This window comes from Lepus europaeus, chromosome 20 (assembly GCF_033115175.1).
Source record: "Lepus europaeus isolate LE1 chromosome 20, mLepTim1.pri, whole genome shotgun sequence".
NCBI classification, from domain to species: domain Eukaryota; kingdom Metazoa; phylum Chordata; class Mammalia; order Lagomorpha; family Leporidae; genus Lepus; species Lepus europaeus.
Window position 1 is genome coordinate 52185073 of NC_084846.1, and position 13875 is coordinate 52198947.

General features: G+C 42.8%; 1 protein-coding gene across 1 annotated transcript; it reads left to right on the plus strand.

Annotated features, from left to right (window-relative positions):
• Window positions 1–494: 494 nt before the first annotated feature.
• Window positions 495–13602, plus strand: PDK4 (pyruvate dehydrogenase kinase 4). Its single transcript, XM_062178631.1, has 11 exons — window positions 495–767; window positions 1661–1802; window positions 3214–3285; window positions 4151–4335; window positions 4492–4578; window positions 5034–5111; window positions 6857–6933; window positions 9582–9680; window positions 9836–9946; window positions 10243–10356; window positions 11476–13602. The coding sequence occupies exons 1-11, from the start codon at window positions 638–640 to the stop codon at window positions 11617–11619; spliced, it is 1239 nt and encodes a 412-aa protein (XP_062034615.1). The 5' UTR covers window positions 495–637; the 3' UTR covers window positions 11620–13602.
• Window positions 13603–13875: the final 273 nt, after the last annotated feature.

Genomic DNA, 13875 nt, shown 5'->3' on the forward strand with positions numbered 1-13875 from the left:
TCACTCCCGCTGGCGGGGAGAACACGGTAGCCTGTTTGCTCCTCCCGCTGACCAATGGCGGGGCCGGCCTCACTTCTGCCCGCAGCTGATTGGCTACTGTAAAAACCCCGCTCTGAGCGAGGACCAATGAGTCCTCGCAGCCCCGGCTCTTGGACACAGTTTCTGGCCGGCAACGCGTGACATTGAGAGGGCTTCGGGCCTGTAAACAAGGACGCGTCGGGGCGGGCCCGGTCCTCGGGGGCTGACGTGGGGCCCCCGACGCCCCGCTCCCCGCTCTGCTGCCCACCCCCGGCCCCCCGGCGCCCGGCCAGACGTGGTCACCGCGCGGGGCCGCTGGGCGCCTCCCGCGGCCAGGGGGCGGAGCCCAAAGTTCTCCCCCGCGGGCGTGGCCGGAGTTGAGGACGCGTCTCCAGGTCCCCGCGAGTGGGAGGAGAGCGCGGGGGAGACCAATAAAAACCGCAACGGGCGGCGGCTGGGGAGAGACGGGAGTCCGAGTGTGCAGCCGCCGCGGCCGCTGACCCTGCAGCTCCGCCCGCGCCCCGTGCACCTGCACGCCCCACCCAGGGCAGTGAGCGTCGCCCCTCCGGCCAGCCCCAGCCCCAGAGCCTGCCCCAGCCCGGCCTCGGGGGACGTCAGGATGAAGGCGGCCCGCTTCGTGATGCGCAGCGCCGGCTCGCTGAGCGGCGCCGGCCTGGTGCCCCGAGAGGTGGAGCACTTCTCCCGCTACAGCCCTTCCCCGCTGTCCATGAAGCAGCTGCTGGACTTTGGTAAGAGCTGGGTCCCGGGGCTGAACTTTCAGGAGCGGAGACCACCGAGGTCCCCTTTGCAGCGGGGCCGCGAGGCCGGCCCAGCCTGCTGCTCTTCCCCAGCTCTGGCTACTGTCGGGCGGTCAGCGCCCCCGGCCGCCCTGCAGGTGCTGGGCCGTCCGGGCTCGGCTCTGCTCGCCTCTCTGCCCACATCTGCCAGGCGCCGTGCTCCAGAAGCTCCTCGCTCCCTCCCGGCACAGAGGGTCTTGGATTAGACTCTCAGCCTCGGATGCTGGACTTGGGCCCCTCGTCCCCTGCGCCCTCTGTGCCTTCCTCGCGGAACTCCGTGTCCCTTGGCCGTCTGCGAAACGCCTGTAGTTTGTGGATGTCTAAGGGTCCGTCCTGCTCGGGACCCAGCGCCGCACTCTGCTGTGAGCGCCGAGATCCGATCACCAGCTGCTCCGACTGCTGAGTGGGCATCACTTTTCGGGAGAGAAAGGGAGAATTCTCCTGCGCTGGTCATTGAACAACAGCCAGCGATGCGGTCCGCGCCGGACCGACGGCCTCCGATGCGGCTTAACACGCCCGAGTCCCACAGCAGACGGCCTGGGGGGTGTGCGGACCCAGCTTCCTAGAGGTGCAGGCCCGGGCAGCGCTGATGTCCAGGTCCCCGTCCAGCTCCCTGCATCTGGGGAGTGTCTCTGCCCATGGCAGGTGTCTTCCCCTCTCTGCCTCTCTGCCTCTCAGTAAATAAATCGAGTACAAATGCAAGAAGAAAGTCGAGTTACCTGAGTCACAAAACAGCACCACACTGAGAATAAACACCATCAATGTTTGATAATTAACGCCATTCCGATACATAATTTAGATTAACTTTTTTCCCCAAAAAAATACATTAATTTCATTTATTTCAGGTTCTGAAAACGCATGTGAGAGAACATCCTTTGCGTTTTTGCGACAAGAGTTGCCCGTGAGGCTGGCCAATATCCTGAAGGAAATTGACATCCTCCCTGAGTGCTTAATCAATACCTCTTCAGTGCAGCTTGTTAAAAGCTGGTAAGTGCTGTCCCGTTTCGAATTCTCTAGTTTTAAAATAATTCTCGAGTGTGGCTTCTTATACTACATTCACATCATTGGAAAGCAGGTACGCTGAACAGTAAGCACTTCTGAAAGATGTAAAGAACTTTTAAAGAGTAGTTTAGGGTAAGTTATCAATAGGGAAATTATAAGCTATTGCCAGACATTTTTAACGCAAAAAGTAGATTCCTTTGTGATATAATTTTGGCTTCTAGAAGAAACTTGAAAATAATTGATGTGCACAATTCTAACCTTAGAGTTCATATCATAAAAGAGTTTGATGTTTCAAAAGAAAGCCTATGCCTAGGAACATTTAAATAAATATTTGGAGAGTGTCCAACCTTGGTTACTTGCAAAGTGATTGAGAGAATGGATTGTGAGTTCAGATCCTGCCTCTGTCACTTCTTAATTGTGGGATCCTTGCCAAATGTCTCAAGCTTCTGCCTCCATCCGTCATCTGTTATTTAGGAGAAAAAATAGCATGGCTTGCAGGGGATGCTGGAATATAATTAAATGAAGTAATCCATTAAAAACAAATGTCGAGCAGTACCTGGCACCAGTAAGCACTCAGCATCAGTTAGTGTAATCTCATTTTGCAAATGTGGATACTGATGCTCAGAGAAGCAGGTAACCCAGAAGAGCAGACTTATGGGGAGCAGAGCCTCATCCTCTTCCACGGATCCTACAGATTGTTGTTTGTTGATTCAAGACATACATGTGCAGTCCTAAGAAAATTACAGTCTGAAACGCATGTCCAAGCTGACATTCAAGACTTCTAAGAAACCTTTTAAAAGGGGTGTCTGTAAGTGCTTTGCCAAAGGACACCCTTAGAAAATTGCATAGGACCTAGAATAGTTACAGAAGTAAAATTTAAGTTAGAAAGTTGAGGGTTGAAGCTGTAGTTTTAAAGATTGTTTTTAAATTTTTATTTATTTATTTGAAAGGCAGAGATACAGGAGGAGGAGGAGAGAGAGACAGAGGTCTTCCATCCGCTGGTTCACTCTCCAAATGGCCACAATGGCTGGGACTGGGCCATGCAGGAGCCAGGAGCTTCCTCTGGTCTCCCACATGGGTTCAGGGGCCCAAGCACTTGGCCATCTTCCACTGCTTTCCCAGGTACATGAGCAGGGAGCTGGATCAGAAATATAGCAGCCAGGACTTGAACCGGTGCCCATATGGGATGTCAGCACTGCCAGCGGAGGCTTAACCTACTGTACCACAGCATTGGCCCCTAAAGATGTTAACATATTGTTTCCATATGTTCTAAAGGAATGTTTTAAACAGTATGCTTACTTTCTGTTCTCAAATCATTTCAAAAAGGCACGCTATTCTCAGGCATGTGGATCTGACTATTGATGCTAAAGCTTAAAACACACCTGTCACTTTACAGGTATATCCAGAGCCTGATGGATTTGGTGGAATTTCATGAGAAGAGTCCAGATGACCAGAAAGCTTTATCAGAGTAAGTTCTGGGTGTTAGAATATCTTTGTTAAATTTTGGCCATTTTAGACATACTCCTAAGATAGTTGTAGACCCATATTAACGGAACTCTAACGCTGAATAATAGTTCACTATTCCAGTGGTGAGTTTTGGCTTGTCAATTGTTAGAAGTTAAAGAACACAGTTGGAAACTGATACTAAGAAGAAATGTAGAGGACACTTTTTTAAAAAAAGGAAACTACTTTTATCAATTTAATCTGAGAGTTAGATTTGCAGGAAGGTTTTTGCTGTGTAACTTTAACACATTTCAGCATCATTGGAGATGAAACGTTTTCTGAGTAACTGACAGTTTCTAGCTACCTAAAAAAGAATATTTCCTAAATCTGTCAAAAGTCTGTTCTGCAGAGGTATTCTAGAATCATCTTTAATTATTATTATTTTTAAGAGAAGGCCAAAGCCTGCCTCCCTTGGGGCTGTGGGTCTCTCTTCTTCCCAGCCAGGGTTGGATACCCAGCTTAGCCCTACTGAGGATACTATCAGGCCTGCATGAGCTGGGAAGCCTCATTTTCCTACCTTACATGTCTGTAGGAAAAAACAAATATTTTATAAAAAATAAACAAGTAAAAAAAAAAAGAGGGCTTAATGAACGCATGTAATGAATGCACCAATCACAGAGTGAGTAGTATTACACGTACCGGAAGCAAAGTACATCAGTTTATAAAACTACCTCCTCTACTGTGTTGGAAGAATCTGTAGAGAGCGCCCTGGTAAGATTTGCTTGGATGGGTGCCACAGAAAGGGCTTTAGCTCTCTTTGAAGTAATCTGAGGAACAGTAGTAAATGAAATTTATTTGACCTTTCATTAACCATCAATATTATGGCTTAGCTTTGTAGATACGCTCATCAAAGTTCGAAATAGACACCATAATGTAGTTCCTACGATGGCACAAGGAATCATTGAGTATAAAGATGCCTGTACAGTGGACCCAATCACCAACCAAAATCTCCAGTATTTTTTGGATCGATTTTACATGAACCGTATATCTACTCGGATGTTGATGAACCAGCACAGTAAGTAAGCTCAATGCGATCATGATAGATTGACATGGGCATACGACATAAGCCACCTTTAGCTAGATGTTTCACATGTCAGTGGATCACATTCTTTCTCAGTCGTGCCTCTAATTATTAGCCTAATCTTTATAAAATTTTTTTATTTTTCAACAGTTCTTATATTTAGTGATGCACAAACAGGAAACCCAAGCCATATTGGAAGCATTGATCCAAACTGTGATGTAGCAGCTGTGGTCCAAGGTAATTTCTAGATTTCTGCATTTCCCTTTTTGAAAATGTGCAATATGTGTTTGGCATATCTATATTTGAGGTGGCTCTTGGATGAATTCATATTCACAGTGTCCCACTGATGTTTTTATAAATACTACCATTGAGATCCTTTGCTTTTGAGAGTCAAAAGCACAAACATAATTTATAATATAAAAAATTCATTTATAACATAAAAAATCCAAACACATCTGATGAGTGTGCCATCTTCATTATTTTTGATTACTGGGGTGCACATATTCCTTTTGGTACAGCTTAAATGCCATCTTGAGTTTTTATTCAGTAAAATATTCAAAATGTATTTTTTCATATACACAAACCTGTATGCTAGTGGCTGTTTTGGACTAAGGGGAGTAGGCACCTAAGAACATGTGGGAACTCTACTTGGCATAAATTATTGTTACAAAAACCAAAAACTTCTGTTTCAGATGCCTTTGAGTCTTCAAAGATGCTCTGTGACCAGTATTACTTAACATCTCCAGAATTAAAGCTCACACAAGTGAATGGTAAGCTATAAATGAAGTATGTTTTAACTTATGAATGATTCATTATCCCGAAACATATTTTAAGTTACGAAAAATTCAGTATTCTCCACTCTCACAAGTAACTTTGGTGTTTTTCTTTCTTTTCTGAACTTATCTAGAAATTATAACTTTTTTGAAGTCAAAGTTCTTTTTAATTATCTCAATGGGAAAGTCCCAATTGCACTTATTCAATTGCTAATGATGACTCATTCAGAAAAATAGTTTGAACAAATAATCTGAGTTTAAAGAGCACTTGGGTTCCAAAATCTTAGATCAAGAACAGACTGTTTACTGTAGAATCCGAGTGATGAAGAGATCAAAAGAAAACTAGAATATGAGGAATAAAGAGAACCACGTAGGCAATGAGACTATCCCCCTAAGAGATTACTTATAGGACTTAGAAACAGAATACTTTAAATGTCACCGTAAGAAACCATTCAGTCACAGAAGGACAGATACTACATGACTCCAGTTACGTGAGGTGTCTAAAATAGTCAGATGGCAGCAGAGAGTAGAATGGTGGCCAGGGACTGGCTGTACGGAGGGGAAATACAGCGTTGCTGTTCAGTAGATGAAAAGTGTCAGTTATGTAGGATGAATGAACTGGTGTGCAACAGTTATGCCTATGGTTAACAAAACTGTTTGCTTATAAGAGGATAGAAAACATGTGAAATATTCTTCACACACTCACAACTGAACTGTGAGTGGTACCACTTTTTGGATCAGAACATACTTTAAAGTCTTCAACTCTAAGATCTCAGAAAAGGCAAGGTCTTCCCACACGGATTACACAATGAATGCAAGGCACTCTTTGTAGCCTATGACAGTCTGTTCTAGAAGATAGTTGCATCACAAAGCAAAACAATATACAGAAGTTGGATTGTCTTCTTTCCATTGAAAGTGAACACCTTTCCCAAGAAATGTTTATGCAGGGACAATTCTTGTTAGTCAAGTTAAGATTTGCCTAACTCATAAGTGGGGATGTACAAATGTAAGTGAATGCCAAACTAAAAGTAGTTGTACAAGATTGAAAAAAATCTCTAATGATAAACAGCACTGTTGCATAATTCTTGTAGATGAACTGCTTGAACTGTTTGATAAAATAAAGAGGGATTGTGCCAGACCTTGTGTTTTCCAATTCAAACTTTGCCAAGGCCTGGGACATCAAAGAATAATACTTTTATTTTTCTTTCCAAACAGTATTGGGAGGTTTTTGTTTCTGTTTTCTTTAGCCTCTTGGTGAAACCTAAGCATATTTAGCACATAAGATTTAATGTTTAGGTGATACAAAAGCCAAGAAAAATCAAGACATATCTGTATATTAAAAAAATGAAAATTAGAGCAAGTGTTAATTTCAGTGTTATACTATAAGTGTAGGTTTCTATCTGAAAATGCATATAATTCTGTTATTGCCCAGTATAAACACTGAACATAGACACAGATCTCACATATAATCTAATTTATAAGGCCATTTTTTGACATGTCATCTTTATACTTTTTTAGAGAAATACAAAATTAATCATAGAGCACTAGATACAGGCAGCAACTGTAGCAGCATTTTGCTGTTGTGTTTGCTGTTTAAGTGAGACATTTCTAGAGCAGACTATTCGGGATGGGGCAATCAGGAATTTTCCAACCCTATGTAAGTCTATGATACTTATTGAATAGAAACTGAGATTTCTTTTAGTGAAATATTTCTCAATTCTAAACAAACTTGATTCTTCCAGGAAAATTTCCAGGCCAGCCCATCCACATCGTGTACGTGCCTTCTCACCTCCATCACATGCTCTTTGAGCTATTCAAGGTACGACCCTTCACACGGCCGGCAATCCTGTCTTTAGAACAAGGTCACAGTCAGATTTTTATTTTCTTTATCCCGGCCCTGCCAAAAAGCAGCCTCAATATCTTCTCCCAGGAATATGTATGTGGTCCTAAGACCACAGTCAACATCTGAAAGGGTGCGTGCAGCTCACTTTAGTATCAGCACGTGTTTGGGAACACACAGTGTGAGTCATGACCTCTCAAGGTTCAGTGCCAAGAAGATGCTCCCATTATTTCTCCAGGTGTCCAACAAAGCAGCAGCCACTGATCACTCCCTAAAGGAGGGGCACAAGCTGCATGCTTCAGGGAATGAGGCTGTGTTCCCTGCACCCCCACAGCCTAGTCTAACTCCCAACTCAGAGGGTCAGGTCCAGGACAACTGTGGGCGGCATGGCCCGGTTCTGAGTGTACGATCAGCTCAGGACAGCCGGTTCCTTCAGTGATCACTTGGGAACTCTGGTAAGCAGCAAATCCTGACTCAGTAGGTCTTGGCACATTGGTTCTAAATAAGCCGGAGGAGGGAAGAGTATGCCCGTTCATTGCCTACAGAGTAGCATTTTTCTAATTTTAATGTGTACTAGAATCCCCTAGAGGGGCTGTTACCGCACATATTCTTGGGCTCTGCCCCCGAGATTTTAATTCTCTAGGTCCATCACTTTTTTTTTGACAGGCAGAGTGGACAGTGAGAGAGAGACAGAGAGAAAGGTCTTCCTTTTGCCGTTGGTTCACCCTCCAATGGCCGCCGATGGCAGGAGCCAGGTGCTTCTCCTGGTCTCCCATGGGGTGCAGGGCCCAAGCACTTGGGCCATCCTCCACTGCGCTCCCTGGCCACAGCAGAGAGCTGGCCTGGAAGAGGGGCAACCGGGACAGGATCGGTGCCCCGACCGGGACTAGAACCCGGTGTGCCGGCGCCGCAAGGCGGAGGATTAGCCTAGTGAGCCGCGGCGCCGGCCCATCACTTTGTTTTTCTAACAGGCTTTCAGCGTATGCAGGTGTTTCTGGTCTGGGCTAACCAGGTACTAAGAATCCTATCTTCTCATGGGTTTTCAAGATCAAACTAAAACTGAACTTCAACTAAAAATTAGAAAAACTCCTGAAGCTTTGTGATGTTTCCCAGTAGTCCTGTTAAGTGGAGAGGAAGAAGTCTTTTAAAAGTTTAATTTGCTTCTAATTTTGACAGAACTGTTTCCTAATGTATTCTAATATTACTGATAATGAGGTAGTGATTATATTGTAATCATCTGATCTATATTATTTCAACTCAGTTAATGACTAGAACTCAATATTGTATAGAAATAAAAAAGCAGATAAAATAACCAGAAGGTTGTTAGAGAGGAAATAGGTTAAATAAACCAAACCTGTATCTGACTGACATTCAGCCAATAGACTGAAAACATGTGTTTGTTCTGTGTTAAAGGACAAAAGATATTTTTCATTAATTTTTCAAATATTTATTTTCTTTATTTGAGAGGCAGAGTTAGAGAGGGGGAGAGACAGAGAGAGAAGTCTTCCATCTGCTGGTTCTTTCTCTAAATGGCCACAACAGCCAAAGCTGAGCTGATCTGAAGCCAGGAGTTTTTCCAGGTCTCCCACATGGGTGCAGGGGCCCAAGCACTTGGGCATTCTTCTACTGCTTTCCCAGGCACATTAGCAGGGAGCAGCCGGAACTCAAACTGGTGACCATATGGGATGTTGGCACTGCAGGAAGAGGCTTAATCTACTATGCCACAGTTCCAACCCCTTCAGTCAGTCATTCATTCATTATTTAAATATTTTTAAAAGATTTCTTTTATTTGAAAGGCAGAGTTACAGAAAAGCAGAGGCAGAGAAAGAGAAAGGTTTTCTATCCACTGGTTCACTTCCCAAATAGCCACAACGGCAGGAGCTGCACTCATCTGAAGCCAGGAGCTTCTTTAGGTCTCCAGTGTGGGTGCAGGGGCCCAAGGACTTGGGTCATCCCCCACTGCTTTCCCAAGCCACAGCAGAGAGCTGCATTGTAAGTGGAAAAGCCAGGACTCGAACCAGCACCCATGCCAGCACTGCAGGCAGCGGCTTTACTGGCTATGCCACAGCGCCAGCCCCAATTTGTTTTTAAACTGAATGATCCAATTCATGGAATTATTTTACCACCACTGGCAAAAGTTAAGAGGATGATAAAATGTAAACTGAAATTTAATTATTGACTTCCTTTTAAATAGGAACAAACTTTTCCTAGCAAATTTTATAAAAGCCAGTAAATTGGTTCAATGATTCACTGTTCATTCGTTATGTAATAGTCTGGTGCTTGGATATCAAATGAAATGGAAAGAAAAGGGAGAGCTAGGAAATGGGCTATAAAAACCAATTTCTACATTTAAATTAAGCTTACAAATAAGAAGTTGACAGCTAGCAGAACTGTTTTTCCATTAGCCATTACTCCCATGAGCTGTATTACATAGTAAATGAATATTCTTCAATATATGTCCTGCACGACACATTCATAAGTGGCTATTTACAGAGTTGTTTCTCTACTGAACTTTAAGAAACAGGGACTCTGAGCTACCCTCTGTGCTTTTAATTAAAACATAAGCACAGTTCTTCATGTGCCTCATCCCTCAGTTGTTGAATTCCTTGTGGCTTCCTTCCCTTTAGAATGCAATGAGGGCAACCGTGGAGCACCAGGAAAACTGGCCTTCCCTTACCCCTGTTGAGGTGATTGTCGTCCTGGGAAATGAAGACCTTACCATTAAGGTAAGCATTCGCACTCGTGGGTGTCTCGAGAGAATTCCAAAGTGTAAATAGTAATAAAACACTCTGCTTTTCAGTAGATCCAAGTCATAAACAGATATAGACAGATGCACATTGTGTTCGGTGTGCGGTTCTGATGACTTCCCTGTTGGTTTCAGATTTCAGACAGGGGAGGAGGGGTCCCCCTGAGGATCATCGACCGCCTCTTCAGTTACACATACTCCACCGCACCGACACCCGTGATGGACAATTCCCGGAACGCTCCTTTGGTAAGCCCAGTCAAGGGGTTTAATCCGTCTTTACCACCTACTTCAAGTGGAGCAAGGGTTCCAAAGAAGGGATTGGGCAAGTTAATCAGTTTGCTTCACTTGGGATGAGGAATAGGAGAAAGAGTGGTAAAGCAAGCTAAACATGGCGAGACAGTCCTGCAAGGAATCTGTGGATGGAAGCAGACATTTACAGGTTCAGGGATGTCCATGTCTGCGTGGGTGAGAACTCCTGCTGAGATGTTGTGTTACAGTGATCATGTCCGCTTCTTTACCCATAATTGGTCTCCTTCCTCTAGGCTGGTTTCGGTTATGGGTTACCAATTTCTCGTCTCTATGCCAAGTACTTTCAAGGAGATCTGAACCTCTATTCTTTGTCGGGATATGGAACAGATGCCATCATCTACTTAAAGGTATCCTTTGAAATCGAGAGAGAAACCGTATTTCTAGAACGAAATCGCTCCTGCTCCTAGCCCTGAGTTCTGTAGTTCAAAGTGAATTCTTCAAAGTGTTTTAATGCAAATCATGACCACAAGTCACTAATTTCTGTTTGGGTGTGTGCACACGTTAACTGGCATGGTAACTTACCAGATAGAAAGCTGGGCCATGTTACCCACCTCTGGAAAGCAAAGTTGTCTCCCAAGAAGCCAATTAACAAAGTTTCAGAGTGAGGACACGCCTAGGTGACTTTAAGGCAACTTCTTTTTGGCTTCTGTAGGAGCAGCCGCACCCTTTGTTTCACTTAAACTTGTGGGAAATATATGCTAATAATGTCTTAGCTTAGAAAACAACAAATATCAAAATAGGCAAGGTCTTAAGATGACCTCATTTGGAATCCGGGGAAAAGAAAGCTGAGTGCTAACAAATTGCCAGTGAGATGTCAGGCACTTAATGTTTGAACTTTGAAATTTGGTACATGTTTTTTCTATTTCTGATAAAGTCTTGATTTACTTTTTAAGATCACTGTCCTTATTCTGTTAATCATTTGTCATCTATTCAACTGAAAAAAAAAAATTGTTTACAGACATGAGCAACTAAGATTCCACGCTCTCATTTTGTGCACTGCGGTTATTTGCCAGAATGGCCTTTGACCCTCTGAAATAGTAAATGTATTCATCTCTTAAATGAGCAAAAGACTTCAAAGCACTGGAGGAGAGACAGTAGGTGAATAGTATCAGATTAGAACTCATTTTATCACAGACATGGAGGTTTTCTTGGAAAGTATAGCTTGCTTTTAATCTGTCACATTAGCAGTATCAAAAGACACGTGCAAACATTGAACACAAACTCCATTCCCTAATTTACAGTTGCATATGTACCATTTCAGTCACTGTGATGTCAAGAGTTATTTTTTAAGTTTTGTCTTCTAAAGTGCCTAGCAAGCTGTGGGCTTATTATACTCTTAGTGAGTTAAATGAGTATATTTGAATGCTTAAATAGTTGCCTCTGGCTTTATTTTGAACAATTATTTCTGGCGTATATTATGCCTTGCTCATTTCTTTGGTTTGATGTTTTGTCCCCTTTTCTTTCAGGCTTTGTCTTCCGAGTCTGTAGAAAAACTCCCGGTCTTCAACAAGTCAGCCTTCAAACATTATCAGATGAGCCCTGAGGCTGATGACTGGTGTATACCAAGCAAGGAACCAAAGAACTTGGCAAAGCAGAAGGTGGCCGTGTGAAGACGAGCACTCAGGGCTCTTTAGGGGATCAAAGTGGGTCTGTGCCAGTGCTGCTTCCTGAAGGTGTGTGTGTGAACCAGTGCGTCTTCAAGAACAGCGACAAAAACGTGTTCTTCAGAACCTTGAGCCAATGAAGAATGGAGCTCGCGTCTGTGACCCTAGAGAGCATAGGGCAGGACTACAGGAGTTAACAGCCAGCCAGCTCCTTGTTTTGCTAACATAGAGTAACTTTGTGTGTTAATATTAAATCCTGAAGAAGAAATGATCCTGTTTCCAACCCAGGATCAGCAAGAGTGGGAAAGGGAGCAACCATGAAGACAGAAGTTAGCAGCGTCAGTGGACTGGTACTTCAGGCCACTTGTTGACATTAAAAGATGTTGGTACTTATTAACTATCAAACACCAGCATTTTTCTGCCTTGCAACAGGTTAGTGTTTAGTTTACACTAGGCGATTAGAAGTGTGTATAAATGTACAGGTCATTTATATTTACGTGTTCTAGGGTGACTAAAGCAACGTTCCCTTTGAATGAGGAGGAATGAGTCTAAGCACTTTGTTCAAAGTTGCAGCCAAGGCATTGTCCTATGTGAAAAACTCAGACCAACACAGCTCCTTTACTCTGCTGCTTTCCCTGTCCACACTTCACACAATAAGTGAACACTTACCTGGGCCAGGTGCCTCGTCTTGGGTGAATTGTTCCATGTGCACTGAACTGAGGATGCTGCGAGTTGGGGAGAGAAGAATTTCCGAAGCGACAGCAGGAATATACCTTATCCTGCTTTCTTTATAAAGGGAAAAAAAATAGGTTGGAAAAATCAATGTTTGGAAAAGAAATTATGTATTCAGAACTTTCTTGGTAGAAAGGGCTATTCTGTACCCTGAAGCTGTAATAATCCGAGGGCATCATTTTCTAGGTTTAAAAAGATGTTCTTTTTGATATATTCTCTACACTCCAGCATTAACATGCCTGTAAGAAAGTTTTGAATTGTCAAATGATCAAGAATATCAGAATGTAAATACTTCTTAGAGTATTATTTAACAATCTGGAAGTGAGAGATTCTTGGGCCAGGATTCTTTCCTTTGAGATTGTTGAGATGAACAGGGAATGCCTGAAAGTCGTCATGTATGATACTTTGAGAGAATTAAGGTGTGTAATCTGCAGGTTGGCATGTCACTCGTGCAGATTGAGAAAAGACAGAAAAATGAAAGGAGGGATGATAAGGGAGAAGGCAGAAGGCAGGCATCTATCTTCCCCACAGACTATTCCAAGGAGTGCTTTGTACTTCCATGAATGAATTATTGGTGAGAGGATGAATCGCTGACTTTCATAACATTGTGAGTTCTCGGAATCACTCTCACCAGACTCTTATTAAAGTCATGTGTCAAATTGGTGTTTAAACTGTCAAAAAACTAGGATTTCTCTGCATTATAATCAGTACTGTTATATGTTAAACTTAACACTGGTGTTTAATGTTGTGAGGCCAGGCGTTGTGGTGCTTCTGGAAGTGGCAATAGAACCCTCAACTGTTCATTGTAGATTTCAGATTTCATCATCAGAAGTCCTACACAGTGACTCTTCTTGGTGGTGGAACTCCAGCTCATACATTTGATTATACAAAACTGTTTGCAATAAGATACTTGTTTTTTTTACTGAAATTTAAGCTAAATTTTTTTGCATGTAAATTCTTGTATTTACCAAAGATTTAAAGCAATTGATTAATTAATTAACCCAAACACTGTGCATCATCTTGAAAATACTGAAGAATGAAATGTTAGTATCTCAGTAACATCAACAGTGTAGTGGAGTTTGTAGAGTAGTCTGCATTGATATTCGTGAAATCTGTGGAAGAGCTTTAGGATTCCAAGAGAGATATTGAATGCTCAGGCCCACTTAAATTATTAATGTCGGAACTGTGTTTTTGTCTTTAGGCTTTGTATAGAGAAATGTGATAATTTTTATAATAAATATTTTTATTATAATCGTAGATATGGTCTTTTGAAGTTCTTTTCTCAAATTACTTCAAAGTGCAAGGAAAATTTGAGGCAAAGATTGTCCTCATTTTACATTCAATTGATTTATATAGACATTTGACAGAGCTTCTTGAATGTATTGAAAACAATTGAGGATCTTAATCTTTAAACCAAAGATAGGTGCTTTGCAGCAGCTTAGAAATTTGACTATCCTTTGCTTGCCTGTGGATGCATCGCCAACATAGTACATCCGTGTGTTTATCTACATGAATTTATTCAATAATCAT